This window comes from Cyprinodon variegatus, unplaced genomic scaffold (genome assembly GCF_000732505.1).
Source record: "Cyprinodon variegatus isolate N-32 unplaced genomic scaffold, C_variegatus-1.0 Scaffold144, whole genome shotgun sequence".
NCBI lineage: Eukaryota > Metazoa > Chordata > Actinopteri > Cyprinodontiformes > Cyprinodontidae > Cyprinodon > Cyprinodon variegatus.
The window spans coordinates 1,020,386-1,044,744 of NW_015150597.1; the positions used below are offsets into that span (position 1 = coordinate 1,020,386).

General features: G+C 36.4%; 1 protein-coding gene across 1 annotated transcript in view; it reads right to left on the reverse strand.

Annotated features, from left to right (window-relative positions):
- tgfbr2 (transforming growth factor beta receptor II) overlaps positions 1 to 24,359 on the reverse strand; it is a 36,794-nt gene that overhangs the window by 2,890 nt on the left and 9,545 nt on the right. Inside the window, exons 3-6 of the mRNA XM_015376973.1 lie at positions 24,158 to 24,348; positions 13,038 to 13,810; positions 11,986 to 12,127; positions 311 to 435 (exon numbers count right to left, since the gene is read on the reverse strand). Coding sequence (XP_015232459.1) covers positions 311 to 435; positions 11,986 to 12,127; positions 13,038 to 13,810; positions 24,158 to 24,348 — 1,231 coding nt within the window. The remainder of the gene's footprint in view (positions 1 to 310; positions 436 to 11,985; positions 12,128 to 13,037; positions 13,811 to 24,157; positions 24,349 to 24,359) is intronic.

Genomic DNA, 24,359 nt, shown 5'->3' on the forward strand with positions numbered 1-24,359 from the left:
TCATGTAATTCTAAAGGCATTACTTCATTATATGCATATATATATATATATATATATATATACTTCATTATATATATATATATATATATATATATATATATATATATATGCTTCTAGCTGACTTTAATTGACTTCAAATAGCATGGTAGAGAACCTTTCAAGGTTGCAAACACTTCATAATTTCATGATGGTCTGTTATAAAGTATCTCTAATTCTTCACTGAAACAATCATTGTGCTCGCCTCTGTGTTTGAATAAAAGCATTAATGTTTTAATGCATATCCTATTGAAAGTGTGCTGCTTCTTCTTACTGTGTGGCTCGTCCAGCTGTTTGGGATCTCAGGTCTTCCTCTGTCTCGGAGAACGCTGTCCTTCATGCTCTCAACACATGGGTGCTCCCTCAGGTTCCCGAATGGAGGCTTGTACTCCTGCACCTCTGCATGAATAAAAGGTACAGGAAACAAATATTTAACAATCAAGTTTACAATTAGTTTCTTCTGAAATGAAAACTGTTGAATTAGATTTGTTTCCCCCGCATCCGATAGTCTTTGTCTGATGTCAGTCTTTTTCATGTCTACAATTTTTATATCTGACAGGCTGGAAAAAAACGTAGAATGCCTTTCATTGCTCCAAAGTGCTTAGATACAAATTCTCACAACTTAGGTCAAGGTCAAGCTGACATTGAATTTCACGTATCTGATAAGATGAGTCTTAGTTGGTGCATCAGTGCACTGAGCAGAGGATGATGTTATTTAGTTACTCCTGAGTTATTTCTGTTACAGAATCATCAGTTTTGTAGCAGATGTGAATGTGTGGTAAAGGTTTGTTAAAGCGTTTTTGCTCATACAGAAGCCTCACTTGTACGCTGTTCAAACTTTTTATGTTACCGAGTACAATGTGAGAAAAGAAATGCTGGAATATAGTTTTATTTTTTCTTTAAAGGCTACATATTTTCTTTAATGTATCCATCAGTCTGGCTTTAGATATGTGCAGGTTGCAGAAGGAAGCTATTTTCTCATAGCCATTTCCTGACTAGTTAAGATCAACAAACGTCTTACTTGAAGGCATGTTGTCTTGTCTTTACAACTTTTATAGGGCTAGCTAAAATAAAAAGGCCTGAAATTTATAACCAAAGGAAGCAAGTTGTGGGCTTAAGTAAAAAAAAAAAAAAGCTTAAATTTAAACAGACATTGTTTTGTTACCAAATATAAGAACTAATTAAATAATTTAGGTTATTAAGCTGATTGTTAGATTTTCCAAAACGCTCAGGATTTGCAACCATGATAAATATGAATTAGATTAAAGACTGCACAAACCTTATGTAGGTTACTTTTACTCAAACTATTACACCAAATTCATTTAGTCAAAAGCTCCCCTGTAAAAACACACTAAGTTGGGAAGATCTATAAAGCTCATAGACAGAAAAACAATCATTTCTAGGATCCTAAGAGAGGCTGCAATGTCTTAGTAGAAGCTAAATTCTTCTCCCTTTCAGCAAAGCCACAGCCAACCTGCACTCAGTGAAATGTCTGCTCACTGTTGATTGAAAGATGGACGCAAAAGCCAAAACTGAACCAAAAATACAGTCAAAAACACAAGAAAGGAAGCTCGAGTATATTTTTTTTATTTAATTCAAATCAGACATCTGTACTGCACAGCTTTTTTCCCCTTCAGACATTTGTCAGAAATGTCTGTACAAACTGTCTGGGACTCCATATGAGAAATTCTAGTTTTTGAGTCTACTGTGAACTTGGCCAATTTTTCCCTAAACCCTCAGCTCTCTCTTTTTGACTGAATAATGCTCCCCTGAGGACTACTGTTTCTCTGCTCTCTTTCTAGTTCATATTCAGCCCATAAAATTCTAAGTAGACAGAAAGAGCCAGGTCTCTATCAGGAACATGGGGAGAAGTTTGTCTTTGGAGAGCTGACTAATCCTCTGTCTGGCTTTCATTAGGCTGTGGTGGCACTGACACTTGTTTTGTGAAAGTCATGCAATCTAGTCGTATGTACGTTTATTACACATTAGTGGTGCTTACTCTGGAACATATGTCACCAACTTAACCTACCATTTACGCTAACTTCTACATGCCCTAACCCCATAAACACAATAATGCCACTTCAATAAAACCAAAGCGGGTAGGCTAAGTTTCCTCTTCACTTTCACAGACCTAGTTGTCCCCAAATGTGCAGCACTGCAGTTAGATCCCCACCAACTGATCACTCCACTAAGACACATATACATACAGCTTCTATAGTTGCACATATCTTCTTCTCTTTGCGACATCTGGAAAGCAGCTGCCCCAACCTCTCCGCCCACTCTCTCAGTCTGAGCCAGCCTCTCCCTCTGGGGAATGAAAGCATTTCTCCGACTGTAGCTCTACGTTCGCCTCACTCCACTATTATCCCCCTTCTTCGCCCCACCCGGCCGAGGAACGCCATCTCAACCATTTCAAGCCCTAAATCTGGAAGGGCTAAATTATACAGGAGAAAAAATGTGTAGAAAAAGAGACTTAGATAAAACAGACCTAAGCTTTAAATCCATATTTCTTTTTTCCGTGGCGTTACGTTTAGCTTTTCCGACTTTATAGTCTTGGGAGATAAAAGACAGTAAGGCGATGTTTAATGCCTGGTTCTGTGAGTAGATGAAGCCGCTCTTTTTGCCTTTCAGGTCTCAGATCAGACCACTGCAGAAAATCAGAGAAGTGGATGCACTGATTGGATGAAGCAGGGAGCATCGGAGTCAAAATAAAAGCTTGTCAGAGTATATTGTATAATGAAACTCATGTCTTTCTGAGGTTGTGTTAGTTTGGTGGTGCGCTTTGTTAAATGTTGTCAGTTGAGTCATGAGTAATTCCCTCACCACTTGGACCAACTTAGAAAAAAAAATGGATTTGGATTATGAAAGCATGTAGTTGTTTTTATTTGACTCTGTTACACACCAATTTAATGATGTGTACCTTATTAAACAGGGATAAACACAGTATAGTGTAGCTATACAAACATTTATAATTACCAGTATTTTTTTCTTTCTTAAGGGACTGCAAAGTTTTCCTGAAATGGGGATTACGTGGAGCTGCTATTAGCTGTCACTATTTTACCTTTAGTAGAGAGGATTGAGAAGTAGGATCTTTAGAAAGACTAGCAAACAGCTGGTTGAAGTGGGACAGGCTCCGAAATAGATCATGATCTGATTTAAAGGCCTAATCTAATTTCACACATAGACATGTTTCACTACCTTCCATGCTTAAACTTAAACCAAACACATTTTTGCTTGCCCAGTACCCACCTTTAAAAACCATAGATATAGAAGGTCTGCAGAGGTCCGTCCAAAGACAGCATATTACCTCTTTTTGTTCTTGCAAAAGTTAATTTGAAAAAGTATTGAGAAAAAATTGGCACTATTTAAATGAAACAGTCTAACTCTCTTTCCAGATCACCATTTTTTTTTGAGCTACACGTATTTCTTAAATCTTTTAATCATTATTCAGGTCTCCCAGATCCAGCCCTGGGGTTAGTCACAAACCCCTAACCACTAAACAATTCAATTGGTAATATAGGATTAAGGAACAATTTTGGGAAAATGTTATGAGATGAAGTAAAGACAGCAAAATTATCTTTCAGAGTTTTCGTTTTCAAGGTCTTAAAGGCAGTTTGTCTCATCCCTTCCCCTAAACCACAAAATCAAGTAGAACATCATTCTCCTAACAAATATGGGGCTAAGGGTGGCAAGAGAGGTTAAGGGGTCAAATACAATTCAATTTAAAACCACAACAACTGTGTGTTTTCTTAAAGAGACATAAATCCCAACCATAAAACAGCCTCAGAAAGGAAGCAAATATTTCTGAATCCAACATGTTTAACAACGGGCCGAAGATTCAACCAAAGCAACACGAATGAACCCCAAACAACCTGTGGGGGACTGATAATGGTGAGCTTTTTGAACAAGTCCCCCGCCTTTTCCTTTAAAACATATCTGTGCCCCCCTTTAAATATTCTGCTTTGTTTTTTAATGAAAAAGCACTTGTATTCCAGTTTTCATGTCAGGTTGCATAGATAAAGGCAGTTTGATAATTAATATTTTGGCAGAGAGGCAATTAAGCAGCCTGGTGTAAAGCACGTCATACTTATAAGTGCCTGTTTGTATTTTCAGGTAAGCTGAAGTGGTGAGAAGTTACCAACAGAACATCTGATGGTTGTGAATTAACGCTGCAGAGCTCCATAGGACAGAATGTATATTGTGCATTCATAATCGGAAAGCTATTGTCTGATAGGGACTGCAGCTAAATGAGTATTGGGAACACGTGTGTTTTAGCAGATCGTCACAGCCTGGTATGAAGCATGTCAGACTTATGAGTGTCTGTATTTTCAGACAAAACTCAGATTAAAAACACTGTTTTACAAACAATGGATGTACAATAGGTAGCTGGTCGGGGGCCAAAACTCAAGAAAATAACCTTGATTCTAGTCACAAACCCATTTTTTGAGCATCTCCTGTCCCATTGAAGAGTAGTTAAGGGCTAAAGTTCTTGTTTTATTTAATGACGTCTTTTTCTTCATATCATTTTCCTTACCTACTAACAGCAAGTTGTAATCAACAAATTATATTAATCTTGAAAGCAAATGATGTACCGTATATGAAAATGTTTACTTGGTTAGCAAATGGGCTTCTGCAGAACAGTAGCATGCAGCAGTTTGGATTATTTTTATTACACAGGATCACTAATTGTTATAATGATATATGGTAAACAGTAGTTTATTGGCCATCCCTTGTTTATACACAGGATTTTCTCTTTAAGCATGAGAGCTTAGCTCTTATCAGCTTCACCCTGTTGACCTTCTGGGAGGGTTTCCAGGTCTTGAAAATGGGAACAGAGATACAGTATATGGAAGGCAGAAAAAACAAATAAACTGCCCCAGCCGCTGCTTCTATCTTTAGTCTGTAAGGTGGGACAGGAACTCCTGCGCTTCCCCTGTCAAGAAAAATTTACCACAGTACCACGTCTGCTTGTAGCTAAGTTAAAGTCATATGGCTGTGATCAGCGTTGCATTGCAAAGAGTTGGCGACCACAGAAACAAGCAGGAAGAGTTTTAATAAAATGGTAAATTCTTCAAGGCTAAATGTTAGAAGAATTATATTTGTATTTGCTTTTAATGTAGTTCTCCAAATGACGGAACGTAAAATTTGATTTTCAACAGAAAATAAATAGGCTCAGAATACAGATGACTAAAGGTTTCTAATATAGTGTACAAAATATCAGATTATCCAGAGCTCTCAATCCTTCAGGTTTATTAAAGGAAACCTAGAACATTAAAATTGACCTCAAAGTTTATGGCACACATCAGTAAATAATTTAACATGTGAAATTAAAAAAGTTGGAGGAAGGAAGGAAGGAAAGATAATTAGATTAAAAGTCAGACAAAAAAATGAAAGGAGAGAAGGAAAGACTAAGTCAAATAAGTAACTTCTTATTAAAAATAAGGGAAGAAAGAAATTAATTGATGCAACAGGAGGGAAAGAAACACACAAGGAATAGAAATGGATATGATAAAGGAGGGGAACAATGAAGGAAGTAAAGAAGAAGGGAGGCCATTAGGAAGAGAGACTAGAAGGAATGAAGTACAAGAAGAAAGAAGAGAAAGAATAATAGAAAGAATACAACAGGAAGGACAGAAAATAGGACAGTAGACCCAAACAAGGAGGGACTGAAGGAGACTAAAAGGAAACAAAAAAAGAAGGAATTTAAAGAAGGGATTAAGAAAATAGGAAGAAAGGACACAGGGAAGAAAGGAACAGTAGGATGAACGGAAAGCAGGACAGCAATTTAGATATAAGGTAGTGAAAAATTTTTTGGAAATTAAAGAAATATTTTATACTTCTCTTATTAACTTTTTCTGATGTAATAAACTCTGCAATCAGAATTGTCCAATATCGTAGAAACCCAGAAAGACAGTTAGCCTTTGATCTTGGTGTTTTTTTTTTTCCCTGACCAGCTGTCAAATTACAAAAAAATTCATAAAATTCTGAATTACAGAAAGTGTAGACACATATTTATGAGCTTATTCAAACCTCTCAATAAAAAAAACTCTTTCTTGGAATTGTGTCCCGTCCAAAACAGGAAACAAGCAATTTTCTTTTGAAATACACACAGGAATTACACATTCTTACTGGAAAAGAGGTGGTGATTGGGGGGTTTGGGTCACATGGGTCGCAGACTTTTGGTCAGGGTAACTCCATTGATACGCTTCAAGGAGCTCCCCCCGGAGAGGGGTTGTGGGGCAAAACAGGAAAGCTCCATCCAAAGCAGGAGCATAAATGCCCAAACGCGGCTCTTAATCACTGTTCTGACACAATGGAGATGGGAGCCGCGGCAGAAATGAAACGAAACAGGACCGCAGGGACGTTGAAGGGAAGTGAAAACAAACGGCCGAGCATCAACACTAACTTCAGCACAATGCTCCGCCTGTAGATAATCACTCGTTTCCATTATTTGCACACATCCTGACCTTGCTGTTGAACCAGTCTGACACACACATGAATAACATACATTAGTGCTGATTCCCGACACCTCGGCCACAAGATGGATTGCTTGTTTGACACTTTCAGATTTCAATGTCGTCTTGACTAATGGGTCGTTGATTGAGGTTTTGTCTGGTATCTTGCAATGATCAATAGAAAGGGCTTAATGCTGCTCTTCTGATGAATAATGTTACTATACTTTTATTCTCTACATGTCAAATTGTAATCATTAAGCAAGACAGCAAAGGGGATTTTAATCAATCAATGCTTTTACTGTCATTTTTGGTTTATAGGTTTAAGTCAATTTGTTATCTGGAAACTAAAAGCAGTAAGTGTGAAGGAGGAAAATGTGCAAAGATGATTGACTAGACATGCCTAGAAAACTGGTTAATTATTCAAAAGGCAAATTTAAAATACTGTATATGCATTTATAATTTGTTTTTAAAAAAATGTTTGTTTAAAACAGCTTAATTTTTGCCTTTCAACGCTTACTAAAACAACTCTTAATTGATAAAAAGCAAACTGACTTTCTGGAACTCTTGAAGTAGTTTTATAGAATTTTATTGGGAAATTATGGAGTAAAAATGCAACCAACAAAACTTTTATTTAAAAAAAAAAAAAAAACACACAACACAATTGTGAGGTAAAGTTATTATTATTATTATATTAAGACATGTAGCTTAATTTGAATTTTAAACGGTATCATTTTGGAAAGGCTAACGGCCAAATGGGGGGGATTTTCACTCCAATTCTTTGAAGCTGATTGGGTAAATCACCAAGTGGCCTCCCATGTTAAGTATTTAACCAATCACAGCAACAGTAGCAGCTGTGATGTATCACATTCTTGATTAGTGTCACAACTAGCAAAGTTAACCGATAAATCAAATCTTACCAAATCTGATTGGGAGGGACATTTTCTCATCTGCAAATGAACAAAAGACATTCTTTTGCTTCTTTTTCAAAAAAGAAATGGAGATATTCCAGCTAAAACAGACTGAAGAGCAGAGTCTACAAGGTACATCCATTGGGGCGGCCATGTTTGTTTTGCTTCTGCTTAACGTCATAGACATCACTGCATTTTAATGTTTCGAAACATTTCTGTTTTCAAGGCTAAGGGATCTATTGGATTCTGGCCCGATGTATTTTCAGGATCTCGAGGCAATTCATCTTGCATGCAAAGCAATTATTGGTCAACGAGGAAAATGTAGAAAACCTTAAAATATAGTTAAGTTACAGTATAAATCACTGTCCCGAGCTTTAAACGTCTGACAGAACACTGTTTAATTTACCATACAAAAACGGAAAGGGCAAAAAACGGCAAAATCTACCAAGACATGACTGTCAACGTACACTAACAGCCTGGGCATGGAAGGCATGTATCAGAGGAGAAAAAGACAGCCATGGTAACTCTAAAAGAGCAACAGAAATCCATAGTTCAGTGGGAGAATCTATTTATATGACTTTAAGACTCCAAATATATTGTTTTATGGCAGAAAAGCAAGAATAAATCAGTAGTTCCAAGACAGGCTCATTCGCCATGTAGAGGCAGAACACTTCTGTCTTCTTGAACCCCAGTCAGCCTCGACTACATCACCCATTCAACTTTGACCCTAACACCTTCATTACATCAGAAAATGCTGATTTTCACTAGTTTTTAGAGCAATTTTCTCAACTGTACTGTTACATCCACATTAAAGATGCAAAGAAGATTTAAATTCAGAAACAGGTGAAAGGACTGTATGGGCTATATGGCTCCAGGGATAAATTTGGATATTACTCTGAAATGATTTGTTCTTTGTTGTCCCCAATTCAAAACAAACAAGCAATCCTTTATGTTATTCTTATTTTCCGAAGAAGAAAAGTTACATTCTCTATGATGTTTCCAGCTTCTCGCTTGAACCTCCTATCACTCATTGTAGAATAATCAGCTGTTATGGATATCAGTATTTAATCTACCTGAATCCCTTTCTTGCAGAAGAACATAAACATCTTAACTCTAATGTTTAAAACATTTAAGTAATTTAAGATTAAAAACTCCAGGTAGTGTTTAACACTAAAATATTTCTCGGAGACCCATTTGGTAATAATAGATGTCTTTTCAAGCTTTCTGTTTTTGCATAATATCCACTAAAACAACTCACAACATTTAAGTGACCAAGAAAATGGTTACATTATACTATTTACTGAAAACTGTCAACCTTCGGTCAATTTTGAATTTAATCAAATAAATCAGAATAAGTCATGCCTTTGTGACAGACTGATGGTAAATAATAATCTAAATAATCAATTTAAAATGTATTATTTGCTTTACAGTCTGTCATGTAACTGAAAACGATGATTTATTATATTATTTGTTGAATGCAGGAGCTTTTTATGTTTGAATCACTTGTGAAGCAGAGTCTGGCTTAACAAACAATTGTTAAAGAATTTGGGGGTTCAGAGGAAAAACATCTGTCTCTTAGGAGTTTTGCACCATGCTATTTGCATATCTAAACATGAGATTTGAGATTTTTTTTGTGTTGTTTTTCAAGTTTGGATTGCTCTTACATATTTCCCATCATCCTATGATTAACTGTAACCAGGAACACCAGACTATTTCAAAAAAAAAAAAAAAAGGAAGTAAAACTTTTTTCCAAAGTCTGCTCTTTTAGAATTCTATGGAAAATGTAAGATGCTATTGAGAAATTACAGCAAACATCTCTGAGGAAGACAGAACCAGGCATCTGATCCCAGACCCCAAAATTCTTTCCTTTGTCTAGACAACATGAGTAAACTGTCCCATTGAACCTTATGATTCCCTGATAACATGGAGAACTTTGGCGAGCCAAATCTCTGTGCTGCTTCTGAGACATTCCTTGTAAAAGTCAACTAAGCATTTCTAATATTGACTCATATAATCATCTACTTATGTTTCGTTATTGTAAATAGTAATTAACATGAAGCTTAAAATGTGCCCACAGTTGATGCTAAACTTATCAGAGTAATTATTTTGGTAAAATCAGGAAAGATTCTGACTATTCAAAGCAGGTTTGGATCAGGGCGGAAAAAAATTAAGCTGCAAGCAGAAACATCTGTTCATTTCTTCTTGTTAATCCAGAATAACATTTAAAATCCTCCTTTTCATGTATAAAGCTCTAAATAGGGGATCTTCACTCTGTATCGCCAGGTGTATGTAGAAGGGGAGGCAGGTCTTTCAGTTATCAGGCCCCTCTCCTGTATCAATTGCTTGATTGACAGACTGGCTTTAAGAATGGAACCAACTATGGGTTTAGGTCCATGAGGCAGATACACTTTCTACTCCTACCTTCTCTATTGATAAATCTTATAGTTGGATTGACTCAGGTTATCCTGAGCTATCTCTATAGTTATGCTGCTACATGCTTAGACTGATGGAAGACATAAGGACCCCTTTTTCATCATTCTGCTTCATTCCATCTCTATTCTCCCATTCAGCAATCTGTTAGCTCAACCTGTAACTTTATGTTCGCTCTGCTTTTTTCTGTCAAAGTAGCTTCATTTCGTTGGTTCCAGTTCAGCTGTGACACCATCATAGAGGGCAATATCCGCTGTTCTGGTGACATAAACACCTTTGATTAATGATGATAGAGTTTGGCTTTTTTTATTGTTTGGTCCCGTTTCTCTCCTATTGGCTCAACTTTTACTCTGACTAACTCTATGTGGTCCCTTCATCCGCCTAACATGTAACCTGGCTCTGAGCTCATTTGATTAACCGTTTGTTTCCAGAACAGATCATGCATGCTCTGTGTGAGGCGATTGCTGAAGAGTCAACGACAAAATGCAACTAAATATATCTACTGTCACCACATGCTCACCTACATGTAGGAGGAATATGTCCAGCAAGTCAATGACTCAATGCAATCAGCTGGTTTTTAAACTGACTGCACTATCTGATTGATTTGTCTCTGTAAAATTCCATGAGATGTTGTGTTGTGATTCAGTGCTATATAAATGAACTGAATTGAAAAAAACAATTCAGCCCAAACCTTCAGATAGACATATATACATTTTTATTTTGTATACTAAATATTGTAAACTGTTTCTTTCAGAACCTTGAATTCTTTGATTTCTTTACCATTTATGATCAGCCACTTGCAAATGTTTTTAGGGGAGAGGTTTCCTGGACAAAGGAGGTGCAGAATTTTATATCCAATTATGATAGATAACAAATCATAAGTTTTTGATAATCTAACAATGTATTTGATGTCTTCCTTTTCATGGTTGGATGCTTTTGTACAATAAAACCTGAAACATAGCTCACATGAACTTTAAAAACAATCAAAGATTGCTCAAATTTAAATTGTATGTATCTTTCCTTTAGTCTAATATATACAAACACGATGATACATTATGATGGGTTTTAGGGATTTATGACTTAAAACAACCAACTGCAAAGTTTGTCCCAACTCAAGCGAAATGTCCACAAAAGAGGCAAAGAGATAAGTACTGATGTACAACGAAAACTTCAGACCTCTTATCCATGTTTTTTATATAGATAAGCAGAGTTCCTTTTTTAGAGAGCCTTCTATGGGCAGAGGAAACAATGTTTGAGCTGTCTGATCACAATGGCAAAAAGGATGTTTGAATGAGTCAGGGAAAGACTGGAAAAACACTGAACCACAAGCATGAGGGTGGCAGCATCATATGAGGGTCAAATTGTAGAAGGTGGGTAGAAGGATTGCCTTCATATGTTTTTAACTTTACATCATTAAGGTTCTAAAGAAGCCTAACTTTTAGCATATTGGAAATTTGGTAAAAAAAAACAAACAAAAAAACCCCCAAAAAGGGTCAGGAAAAAAATCTAATAATTTAAAAAGAGCAGTAAACCACATTCATGCCTCAAACTTGTAAAAAAGTTGCAAAAAGCAGGAGTTCCTCTGCATCTTGTTATAAGACAAAGCTGTTTGCATATATTTGAGCTTGTATGTACCATTTTTACTTCTTGTGTATTAGAGAAAATGTACAACAAATCTAAACTATATGGAAGTTGTATGTTTCATAATCGAACAGAGCACGTATGTAAACTTATGACTTAAACTACTTTAGGCAGTAGTAAACAATTTGTAGAGTCTAAATTTGTTGTTGGTTATCAGTATTAAAAAGCATTATTAGCAAAAGACAGATTCCTTTATACTGGAAGCTAAAAAAAAAAAATCATATTCGGTTATTTTGAAACATCTGTTAGTATTTCAAGCATAATTTTATAAAAGGATGACAGTTAATCATTTTTGTTTTGTTTTTATCCAAATCATAAAAACCTGGAAAATCCTTTGAACTGCATGACAGGATCATAAAACTAAACAAATCAAGAAACCGGAAAACCACAAGTTTTGCCTTTACGGCTAAATAAAGTATCTTTTAAGAAGAAATTAGATTTTACAGCATGAATCGACTTGCCATGGTACGTTTCCTCATGTTATCCAAGAGTTTCTGTATTTTCTGCCATCTTACCTCCAATTGCACTGCATCTGGAGATGATCTCCCACAGAACCAGAGCCATTGAGTAAACATCTGCCTGCTTGAAAGACTCAATGTTTTCCAGATTGATTCTGGACTCCAACACCTCAGGAGCCATGTATCTGGCCGTGCCCACCTGGGAGAAATCAGACAAACGCAGAGATCTTTACGGCTGAAATTCCTCTCTTCTCTGACTTTTGTTGAAGAATGCTTATTAAGTAGTGCAGTTTTAATCTGTAGTTGCTGTAAATGTGTGACATGTAGACCCTTTGTACCTTTGCATTCATCCCTACACATTTATTTCAATCAAAAAGATGACTGACATAAAGCATAATTAAAAAGCAAAATGTGTCCCTAAGCTTGTCAATGCGGCACTTCTGTATAATATCATTACCATCTACATGTATTAAGAGCATTAAAGAGCATTAGCTGTGCTGGGATGCCTATGATGAGGCGTTAATGAAAAAACAAAAACAAAATTAGCCGTTATGTCAGAAAACTCAGTCCTTTGAGATTCAATCCATATGGCTTTAAAAGAACAACCTGAAAATGCTCCTTAGGAAATGACAAGTTGATTATCTTTCCTAAATCTTCCTCAATGCCAAACAACTTACCCTGGTGTAAATGTCTATACAATTCTGCTTTTTTGTTTTAGTAATTCTGTTTGTTTTGTTAAGTTTTTCAAAAACATTCAAGGTATTTCCTTTTGAGTGTATTTATAATAAGACCTGGGAAATTAAGTGAGCATCTTCTAATTTTCTTTGAAGGCTATCAGGGTAAACAGGACTGAAAACACTTCTTTGGTTTTTATTTAACATTTTTTAAAGCTTAGCATCATTTTCCTTTAGCTTCACAATTATAGATTTTTTTGCACTGGTGCATACCATTCAATCCCTACAAAATTGGAAATAAAGGTGTGCAAAGTGTTAAAAAAGTTCAAGATGTATGAGACCCTTTGCTGGATAATGTATTGTTTAGTAAAAGGGAAACAGTTCTAAGCCAGAAATGTGAAACAGAATCATAATCTGAGGATTAGAAGGTCTTACCTGTCCACTGTTGGCCAGTTCATCTACAGACAAAGTGTTGTCCAGCCGGAGTGCGAGGCCAAAATCACATAGGCAGCAGGTCATGTCCTGTTTCACAAGTATATTGGAGCTTTTAATGTCCCTGTGAGCAACTGGAACTTTGCAGCGGCCGCAGGAGGTGCGTTCACTATGAAGGTGTGCCACAACGCTCGCCAGCGAGCTCCCGAGAAGCCACATATCATGCCAGGAGATAACGTGATTGGTTAGATACTCTTGAAGGTTTCCTAGTGGATGGTAAGCTGTGATTAACCAGTACTGCCTCTGCCCCTTCCTCTCCTCCGCTGTCAGGAAGTGAAGCACGTTCTCATGCTTCAGGTCGGCGTCTGAGAAAATGTCCTTCTCGTTCTTCCAGGAGGCATACTCCTCGTACTGGAAAATCTTAACCGCCACCGTCTCAAAGCGGTGCTCCTCGCTCACTGAGGAGCCCTGCCTCAGCTTGGCTTTGTAGACCTCTGCAAAACGGCCCTTACCGACCAGAACGTCCAGCTCGATGGGCAGCAGCTCGGTGTTGTGATTCAGGTTATTGGCGAGTTGCGAGCTGCTGTCTGAACCTTCTTCAGCTATGATGGCCCGCTGGTCGCTGAAGTCCCTCGGCTGACCCTTTTTACGTGGGTTTTGCTGCTGACGGTAAACCCGGTAGGAGTAGAAGGAAGTGATGACAACAATGGCTATGATCAGAGGAGGCACCAGGCTGACAAGCAGGGCGGATCCAAGTGGAGATTGCACCAAAGGTTCTAATGAGATAAAATGATGAAAATTACATAAGAAAAGCATTGATAACCAGGACAAGAACACAGATACACAGCTACAAATGAAGAATTTTCTGGCTAAGTATAACACTTTAAGTTGATATTATCAATATCTTATTTAACAACTTCAGTTTGAAACTACAGAATTTAATATACGTTTAGCAATAATTGATAAATGCATCTATACAGTCAGTTCAAATGTAGAAATTTAAATTTCAGGTTTATTTCGTGGTGTAAAACACTGAATAATTCGCTTCAATGCTTTTACCACTTTCAATGTAACACATTCTACATCCTTAACACGTCAACAATGAAACAAGAAATTATTTTGGGATGCTAAATGTAAAAAGTGGAAAAAAAATACATAACAATTAGAGTAAAACCATAGAGAATGCTGTAAAAAGAAGAGTTGTTTTTGTGTTGGATGTACATAGAAACTTTGTTCTTTTTGGCCACTAAATTACGTTTCATTTAAAGTCGCCCAAATCTTTTTTTTTTTTTATTGCATTGAGAACCTTCACCTAAGGAAATACTCTGACATTCATTTTCCTTTTATCTTAATATAATGGCCATGATACAGTAAGATTTAATTGAAGTCTCAAAAAATATGCAAAGTCGGAGGGGAGATCCAGCCAATCACCAGCGATTAGGAGGGAGTGCAGCAGTGGGACCGTGGGTAAAATCAATCAGCTTATTGAATTTAGGATTATCTGCACCGCTGCTCTACACAGAAACAATCTGAACTTTACAGGAAGCAAAGTTGTGAATTATGGACGTATAAAGGGATACGGCATGTTTATTGATAGAATAAACTGAAAACAAAATGATTTGTCTGATTACTTCTAACAATGTCTGACATCGCTAAGACCACAGCTGGGTCAGTCTGAGGACATGTTGGAAGCGTGCACCGCCTCACGTAGACAGAAGCAGATTGGGAGCATGTAAAAGGAGGACAACTGAAACAAAGACTTTGAAGACTGAGGCTGAAAAAGTTGATAAAATCAGTGATATATCTGAGGTGTGTAAAGTATTGGAAAAACCTCACAAGTCTGTGCAAGAGCTCTTATCAGATGGGGAAAAGGAAAAGAACAGTTATGACTGGTATGAACCAAGAAAAGCAAACCTGTTGTAATTCATGAAGGATTTTGAAAGTTGAGTATTTTCACAATAAAAAAAATTGGACAGATGGACAGTTTCCAAATAGATTACAATTCACTTCCACTGGAAAAAATAACTAAGTCATCTTCGAAGTTAAAAAAGGCCAATGAAGAGGTGGCCATTACAATGGCACAGGCTGCTACATTAAAGAAAAACTTTACAAATAGAGGAAACAAAACTAAAGTTAACGGTGTAACAAATAGAAGTAGAAGCAGACCTTATAGCATCAACAGTTGAGATTGAAAACTCTGCAAAGCGATGAGTCAGACCAGGTGAAACATATATGAGGAGAAAAATAAGGCGATGAATTCTGGCTCATCGCATAGTAAAGATGGTCACTTCATTTGAGTAAAACAGACAAGGTCATGCTCAGTAAATAAAATACAGTACAAAGCATCTTATTAAGTATTTGGAAAGGATGAAGAGGAAAACAAACGTTTCCATCATGGAGGAGACATTTAAAAAGGGCTTCATAGAAAAGATGCATCTTCACATTCCCAACATCCACTGGGTTTAAGAATGCATCCAAAATTCTAGAAACTTTTACACAGAAGTTGTTGCTAAATACAAGGTCAAGTCTCTTTTTTCGATGTATACATAACAAAGATAAAGAAAGAGAAGCTAGACCCCTGCATACTTATTTTCAAACCATAATAATAGTTATGACTGAGAAGTTCAGACAAATACGTCTCTGTCTATACTGTAGTAACCATTTCAGTTTTAATGTATATCATATATAGCTGAAGAACAGAAAATCAAAGAGACTAAACTATTTATATTGAGTTTGTAGATGTTTGTGTTTTTGCCAATTTAGTCAGGTTTTACTCTGTTCGGATTAATCCTTAAAACCAATGTTGATGTGCATAGCTTTCTTATTGTTGTCCTAACTTTGCTTGTAGCGCCACTCCTGACTGTACTTTGCCATTTGTTTTCATCCTAATTCACACTGCATGGACACTGATCCGCTCTGCTGCTTGGCCTGGAGGTGCTCAGACACGCATGCATGGATCATGCACTAAAAGCCAATGATTAATGTAGAGGTCAGACCAAGACCCAGAACCACCATTAAACTGCTTTACTTCACTATTTTATTCTTTATTTTCCTTTTGACACAGTGTGATCTGTGTAGATTGACTCCAAACTCTGATATCCCAAAATGTTGGTAGATGGTGGAGGCCCTGTGGAGGCTGTAAATGATTATTTTTATGACTGATTATAATTGGTGAGCCTTTACCTGACACAGTTTAAAATGTGAGTGAGGACCTTTTGTTAATGTGCTTTTTGGGCTACTAATTATTCATTGGATTCCTGCTGCATGGACCTTTTGGTTTTAATTAACATTTTTTTACTAAAAATCATTATCTGCTAGTATTTAAATAATCATAACAGTAGATTGTTTACATCATTTCAATTAATGATAACTTCTAAATACTTTTTATAATGTGTTAATATGATGCATAAGCTCTAAAACCTTTGATAAAATGGATATTTAACTAGTGAAAATTAAGTTTTTTCTTTGTAACATCATTTGTAACATGATCTAATGGGGCTCAATTATGCAGGTGTGACTTTTCATGAACTTACTGCTTTTCCCCTTATTTTGAAAACTACTGTATGTCCCTTTTAGAAGCTTTTGACACTAATATGTTTATCCCAGTTATGATACGTCTCATTTAATTTTTAGATGACCTATTTAGATTAGTTTGTGGCAGACTCATTTGTCCAGCTAAGAGGATAATATTCTTAGAGGAACTGCTCCTTGCTTGTGGAATGTCCATTTAAGTTACCGTCTGGACCGCAGATCTAAAAACAACTCGAGATCCTGACCCAGTCAACCACATATTGTACCTCTTTATAGAATTTGTTGTATTTTTGTAAGTTGGTAGAGGGTGTGTCTGGAACAGAATTTCCAAACGACACCAGCTCAGGATTTTAGCTGCATTTAGAGAAAACTTTGAAAGCTGCAGGTAACTTTTCCACTTTAATCAGGGTCACAATTACTTTAAATATTCTTTACCAAGATATATTAATATCTTGATTCTATTTTTTACTGATTCAAACTGAAAGTGAAGAAACATGCATCAACATCTTGATTTGTCAAAATAACTGACAGTAAATCCTTTCTGGAGGTGACTATAAGACAAAAGCCAGAAGTCTGGTTGAACAAGGTAGGATGATGAATGTTAAAGTCATCTTGCTGACTGCCTAGACCAAGCCCTCCAGCTCTATAATTTTTTTTCTTTTTTTTCTAAACAGGAAACCACATGTCTGAAATCCTCTGCAGGGCCCCAGACAGACAGTTTGTTTTGATTTTCTTAGAGTGAGACACTTTTCTCACAACAACTTGTCACTGTGCCTTCCAACGCAAAGGTCTGTGCAAAACCTTATAACCTAAGTTGTTTTTTGTACATGTTAATGTAACAAAACAAAACATGAACTATAAAAATTAAAGATTTCTAAATAAGAGAATTCCACCCTTAGAGAGTAGAGATCGAGTTTTGTGAATGCATCCCAAACTTACATGTGTTAAATGTATAAAACATAGGATGATTAAAAACACTTTAACTTACTAAATCTCTAGAATGAAAAAGATGAAATGAACCTAAAACCCCTTAAACAGACTTTAATCTCTTCCATGTTCATGCAAACCTTGTCCAAAAAACGTGAAAACAATCTCCCTAAAACACATCTCAAGTTATCACTTGATCTATTTAGAGGAAATGTTGAAATAAAACAGCGTGAGTAAAGATGTAAGCAAGAGACCATTTGACAGCTGCACTCTCTCCAGTACTAGCTGCAGTGAATTCCAGTAATTACAACAGAAGATTGCTGTTTTATAGCTCTTCAAGGCACGACATTCTTTGAATACTCTGAGTGATTGCTAAAGAATTTTTAGTAATGGGGTCTCAAATGCCTAACATTTTAGAAACATCAATCTTGAAAACAACCAACCATTGCTACATTATTAACAGTTATGCACCCAAATAGTTTTGACACAGAGGGTCATTCCAAAGACTTTTGAAGCAATGGTTCATTTTAGTTGTTACTTTTCTAACTTTCTGTAGCAGCGAGATGCTCAATGTTGTTAAAGCGAGCTAAGGAGGAATAGAAAAACAGTTTCATCTGTTATTTCAGGTTTCAAGCCTGCAGAAAGGAGCGATAGCCTTACAGTATGCCTGCTCATTGTGCATCAGGGAACTCTACTGTAATTGCTACGTTTTTTTTTATTGTTCTCAGCTTAGGTGGAAAAGCCAGATAATGCTGGGGGAAAAAAAAACAACAACCAAAAAACAATAGATGAACTAATAAAGCAGCCCACTAAAAACCATTTAAGATATAGCATTAGTTATCACATCCACAGAGAAAATTGTCAAAATTAGAAAATGTAATATTTTAAACAAATCAAATAAAACTACGGGATGCTATTAGCTGGCAAAAATATAACCCAAAAAATGTTGTATTTTACTTTATGTTACCACCCTACAGCTGTGTTATGTTAATGTAGAAAACATTCAAAAGATCTATGTCTCTTTCCAAGTAAAACAGAAAGTTAGGTTAATGTGAAAGTAAACATGCCGTCAGTTTCACCTTCACCTACGACTGGACGAAATGACAACAACTTTGTTTAGGATATATATTTCTTAATTTGGGTCAATACGATATAGTACTAATATTGATATAAACATCATAAAGGCCTCAGAAGAAAAAAATCCCATGAAAGAATTCTGAAAAACTCCTGAACATTAATGTGCCAAGTACATGAAAATACTTCAATATAACATTTTTGAAATTTTTTTGGGGAACTACAAGCTCAGATGAAATGCACATTTTACCAGGAATTATCTCTTCCTCCTGATATTCCTCAGTCTGTCAGATGTTTAAGAAGACAAACGCAACTAAGCCTGAAAAACTATGTTCAAAAATCATTAGTAAATTAGCAAAGCAACTCATACGGTAACTAGTTCTGAAACTATAATCTAAAGGTCCCCGATTAATTCTCAAAAATCCTCCTGTTAAGATTTCTTCTCCGCTCTAAATCATCCACCTACTCTAGTCTTGATTTATGGTGCTTTGTTTTATATTTTTTAAAAACAAGTTTGCTTTATTTTGTATTTGTCATCTTGGGTAATAAAAAAACAGTTCCAGCCTCATGTTATGTTTATTAAGCGTGGGCACATTTTAGCTAAATCTTTATCTAACCAGGGATCAGCTCAGTCTAAAGCAAATGAATCAATTCACACATTCCATACTGTCACAGGGCAGCACCTTATCGGTGGTGAGAAGTTTGTATTCGCCTGAATAATTTTAATGTTCTAACAGCTGTTGTTTAACGAGCAACATCAGTTCAGCAGCCATTTTTTTCTCATTTATCAGACGTTAAAGTCAAAGGATTTGCAGGGATGGTCCCCTTATCATGGGTGCTCATTTTGTAGCTAAAACTTAGCAGCTGAGCAGCACAGCCTGCAGCCTCTCTGTGGTGAACGTTATCGCTCCAATGTGCTGCAGATCATTCTGTTTGGCTTGAATCGCTTGGAACCTCAGTTACTCGCAAACACTGTACCCACAGACCGCAGCGTATACATCTACCGGTAAATACAGGAAATGTTTTTAAATGTCATGTCACCATTATTGAATAAATTATGTTGCGTTACATATGGCTGTTTAATTATTGTCCAGCCCTAGCTTCACCTTCAAATACTGTACAGCAAAGGTGAGCAAAAAACCAACACGGCATAATGTGAGATTAAATATCAGTTATGTAGGTCTTTTTTTGCGAAAGCTGTGAAAAATCCATTGTAGGCTGCTTTATCTCATGATCAAACTCTTTGTTTTAAAGTTTTTAGTGAGTGGATGCTGGCAAGTTATTCATCCTGTCTTCCTACCTTTGGTTTCAGAAAAACAAAAGGCAGATAGAAATCAAATGGAAAAACTAACTGTCAAAAAACAGTTTTCTATAGAATATTCTATAAAAAAAACAACAACAAAAAAAACACCATTTGATATTGAGAAAAGATATTTCAAGCTGTAGTTAGCTGACTTCCAAACAGCTATGAGCTGAAAAGTTGGCATGAAGTGAAGGAATCATAGAGGAATACCGTATTTTCCAGAATACCGTATTTTCTGGAGCACACCTCACTATAAGCTGCACCAACTAAACTTTTTGAAAAAAAATGTAAATGTGCAGATATAAGCTGCACCAGTCTATAAGCTGATGATATCTTCTGAACTGTCTCCCACCAAACGTGTACGGGAAGCTCTACATATTGCCCCTGGAGTAGAGATGAAGAAGAATGTTTTAACCCCGTTAACCCGGGCATACTGTACGATATTTCAATCATTGCACGCAGCCACAGCTCAAACTGAACGATGAAACCACAGAGTTTAAAAGTTAACAGCTCACAATGTTTTGCATGTTCTTACACTGTACGGCCTGACGCCTGATAAGATCTAACTGCTCAACCATCCAAAAACCACATGCTGGACTCAGTGCCGAGAGATGGCGCTGGTCTGACTCGTCAATCTGGAAGAAGAAGAACTCCGTTGTTTGCACATGCACAGTGCGTGAGGTTCTGATAAATTGGCTCTTAGCGCTGCTTCAACAGCAGGACTTGTTCACGAACACCTCACAAGGGCCAACTTGATTTCAAATATGTTTGATTTTCTCCCGACCTTACAATTCCTGATCAGGAGGTGGTCGCGAGAGGCTGATCAGTTACTCCCTGTGCACTACACGATGCAGGACGCGCAATGAGGCTGTAATTCTCGCAGGAATATCGGCCTGAAAAGGACAAAAAATTGTACAGTGTATGCCCGGCTTTAGCTTGTTGGCTCGCAGCAGTAAGAGCTTTTAATGAAAGCTGTGGCTTTATCAGCTCTTTTTTTCTGCTCTGCAGGAGTTGAGTCCAGTCTCTTCATTGGTTGAGCAGTTTTAATGAGGCAAATAAATGAATTCAGGGCATTTGTTCTCCATCATGCCTGCTGCTAGCAAGTTCTTGCTCTAAATGAAAATTAGCCCCTTATTCTTTCATTTCCAACTTTGACCTGCCCCTCTGGTGGTTAAGAAAAATCCATACAAAAGCTGCAGCTTCTTATAAGCTGCATGGTACAAAGCGTGAGAAAAGAGTAGCGGCTTATGTTCCTGGAAAATACGATAATGTTACTGTAACATTATTTAGTATGGCTGTTTAAATTACTTTCAGATAACGATCTACTGCTGTACAGAATTATTAGACCTAACCTATAACTTCCAATTTTATTTTCTTTAAACCATCCGACCTTCTGTTACTGTCAGCTGCAAGGTCTGGAAAAAGATGTAAATGCAGACAAGGCCTAAAGAAAATATATAACTTTCAAGAAATCGAAAACAATCAAGAGTAGAAATAAGATTTAAATAAGATAAAGAAGTCTGAACATTTTCAGTGCTTCATTGCATCTTAAATATAGCGAAAAAAACAACAACATATTAATAAAAATATCATAAAATGCATGATAAAATAGTGGACATCTTTTTTTTTCTTGAACAGTTGCCAGAAGTTATTGCTCAGTTATGGTAAAACAAAGGTTTAAAAAAATACCCCATCTTCCAGTGAAATCTGATGGGACTAACAAGGAAGGGCTGATTCATTGGATTTACTGGAATCATTTCATTTTTCTAATGTTTTTTTCAATGTCTAATTAATCCAAAATGTCTTCTCTGCAGTACCTCCCCTTTTATACGTTCTGAAAATTTACGGCGACAGCACAGACATTCTCCAGAATACACAAATGCATTTCCATGACGTGTTTTGTACTCCACAGATGCTTTTAATTTGGCTCTCTACTGTTCTTAGCCAGGTCTGTGAAATGTACCGCTGTGCTGTTACTGGAGAGATGCTGTAGTCAAAATACGAGGGATTCCAGCATTGGTGAGAACAAGGAAATATCTGTCCTGAGGCTGTTTGTAATCAGAGAAACGGATAGTATCGCAGCCCACACATGTAAATGTTTGGATATGATACTTTGCACGAGAGGCTGATAAGAACTGGAAACAAAGTTGACCCATTACGGTTATTGTTATTGAATAAACATAGGGCATGAAGTTTAACATACAAACAAATGCTGATCTATTTTCATCAGTGCTTGGTATATTCAGTCATATGAGTAACTTTCAAAAACATGTTACTTATAAAACAATAAATAATTTGCAAGGATAATGCAAACTGACAGATTATGCTAATTTGAAATTATAATGCAGTGGGGAAACTAGACTTTTATTGTTAAAGGGCCAGAGCTGGGCAAGGGTAGCCCAGGGGCCACAGAGTATCAGAATGAATTTGTTTCTTGTCATTTGCAATTTGAGCTTCTTCAAGTACATGGGGATAAAATGTGTCATAAATTAACATTTTTATAAAAAAAAATCCCACATTGGCATATTTAAGCCTTGTGAATGCGTTTATAAATGGATGATTGCATGTTTCATAGTTCCATTCTCCCCACTGTGGTCCCAATTCCTGTAATATGCTCCTGTATAGAAGTCCTTAAAGTATAGAACTAAGTCCTTAATATCTAAATCTTTTTTAATCATTTTTCCTCTCTTCTCCTTCTTCCAGTTATCATTTCTCCTGCTGTCTTTATAAACCCATAAAATATATAATTTTCTTCGTCTTTCTAACCTTTTCTGCCAATTTTTCTTCAGTTTTTCATTCATGTTACTCCTTCTCTCATTTCATAATATGCACTGCAAAATAGCTCCTCCATATGGGTTAAATGATTTTTTCGATTTTATAGTCTCATGAATTGAGAGTAACTACTTAAATTCATGACTGTGCGCATTTACACACACTAAATAATATTATTACAACAATAGAAAGATATGAGTTGTATCTGCAGCTAGAGATTATAATTATTATTGGATGAGTCTAAAAACAATGAAGATCAGAATCACCAGATTCTGAGGGGGATGGAAAACTACCCTCAATGGTGAGGAGGAAGGATGCAGAGGGGTTTGATCAAAGAGAAGGATGCTAAGATGGGAGAAATGATCACCTTCAGAGAACACTAAAGACAGCAATACCTCCCAAAACTGTATATTGTCATATGAAAAGTACCTTAAGAAAACAGATATTGTAAGTTAAAATATATTAATAAAGTTTGTTGATGTGTTTTATTCTTGTACTGTATTTTCTTTCATAAAACTGCTTATTTAGTTATTTATTAACAGTTTAAGTCCAACGTGTCCTTTTTCCTTTAAAACAATTGACCAGTTTCTTTTCTGCTTACTAAACATTTTGTTTAGGTAATTTTTACTTCTACTGGAATAAAATAGTATAGAAGTTGCTGTACTTTTACATGTGTGACTTATTTTTGCGCTCTTTCCACCTCTGCAGAGCAGCAGATACATCTGAGGGAGCCGATAAATTTCAACCTCGACCTGTGGTCTGCAATTCCTAGCATGCTTCATCTGATTGCTTTAGGTAAACATGTTCATGTATGATCTTTAGGTTTAATCTCACCACTTTAATCAAATGAGTTTTAGCTACTTTAGTTAGCCACCTTTAGGTATCTAGATATGGTAAAAACAACTTGCTGAACTTCAAAAGGAGCATCTGAGTCGGAAAGAGGAGGATCTGAGTAATTTTGAACGTGCAACGATTGTTGGTGCCATATAGGTTTAAGACTTTTAGACACTCCTGATTCACTGGGGTTTTTTGAACATAGACAATGGTTCAAAAAGGAGACATATTAATTAAGGTTTGCTGGGTGGAAGAAAAAGAAGTGCTTGCATTGGAAATTAAAATAGCAAGAAAGGGAGCAATGGCTCAAATATGTGGTAGTTGGTATCAGAGTATGTATGATATATGATCTCTATAGGCTGAAGTCTTTGAACCTTAAGCCAGCAATCATTTTAGCTAGCCATTAAACTGAGGCCAAAATTTGCAAATGCTGAAAAAATCCCTAAAAATTACGAATTTGAAAATTGATCCCTGGTCTGGAACGGTTTTGGCTTTCAGCTTCAAAATTCAGATGGTTGTTTCTTAATACAATGAAGGCAAAGTGAAAGCATAGAAATCGTCCTTTAAAAGTGTAAATTAAACTCAAAGAACCTCTCACCAAAAACAGAACCCGTAACATGAAGACCCCCACATGAAGTGCCCAAAATAAAAACAAAAAAAAACAATACAAGAATGAACTTACTTGAGTTAAAAATGATGTTCTCATTACACTCTTCATCGTTGCAGGAACAGATGAAGAACTTTGTGTCCATGTCCTTTTTCTCTTTCATAATACACTTGGTGTTGTTATAATCGTCCAGAATCACACCATACAGTGGATTAACTGGATTGTGACACACAGTTTCTACTGTAGTATTGTCATCGTCTTTCCTCCTGGAAAAGGG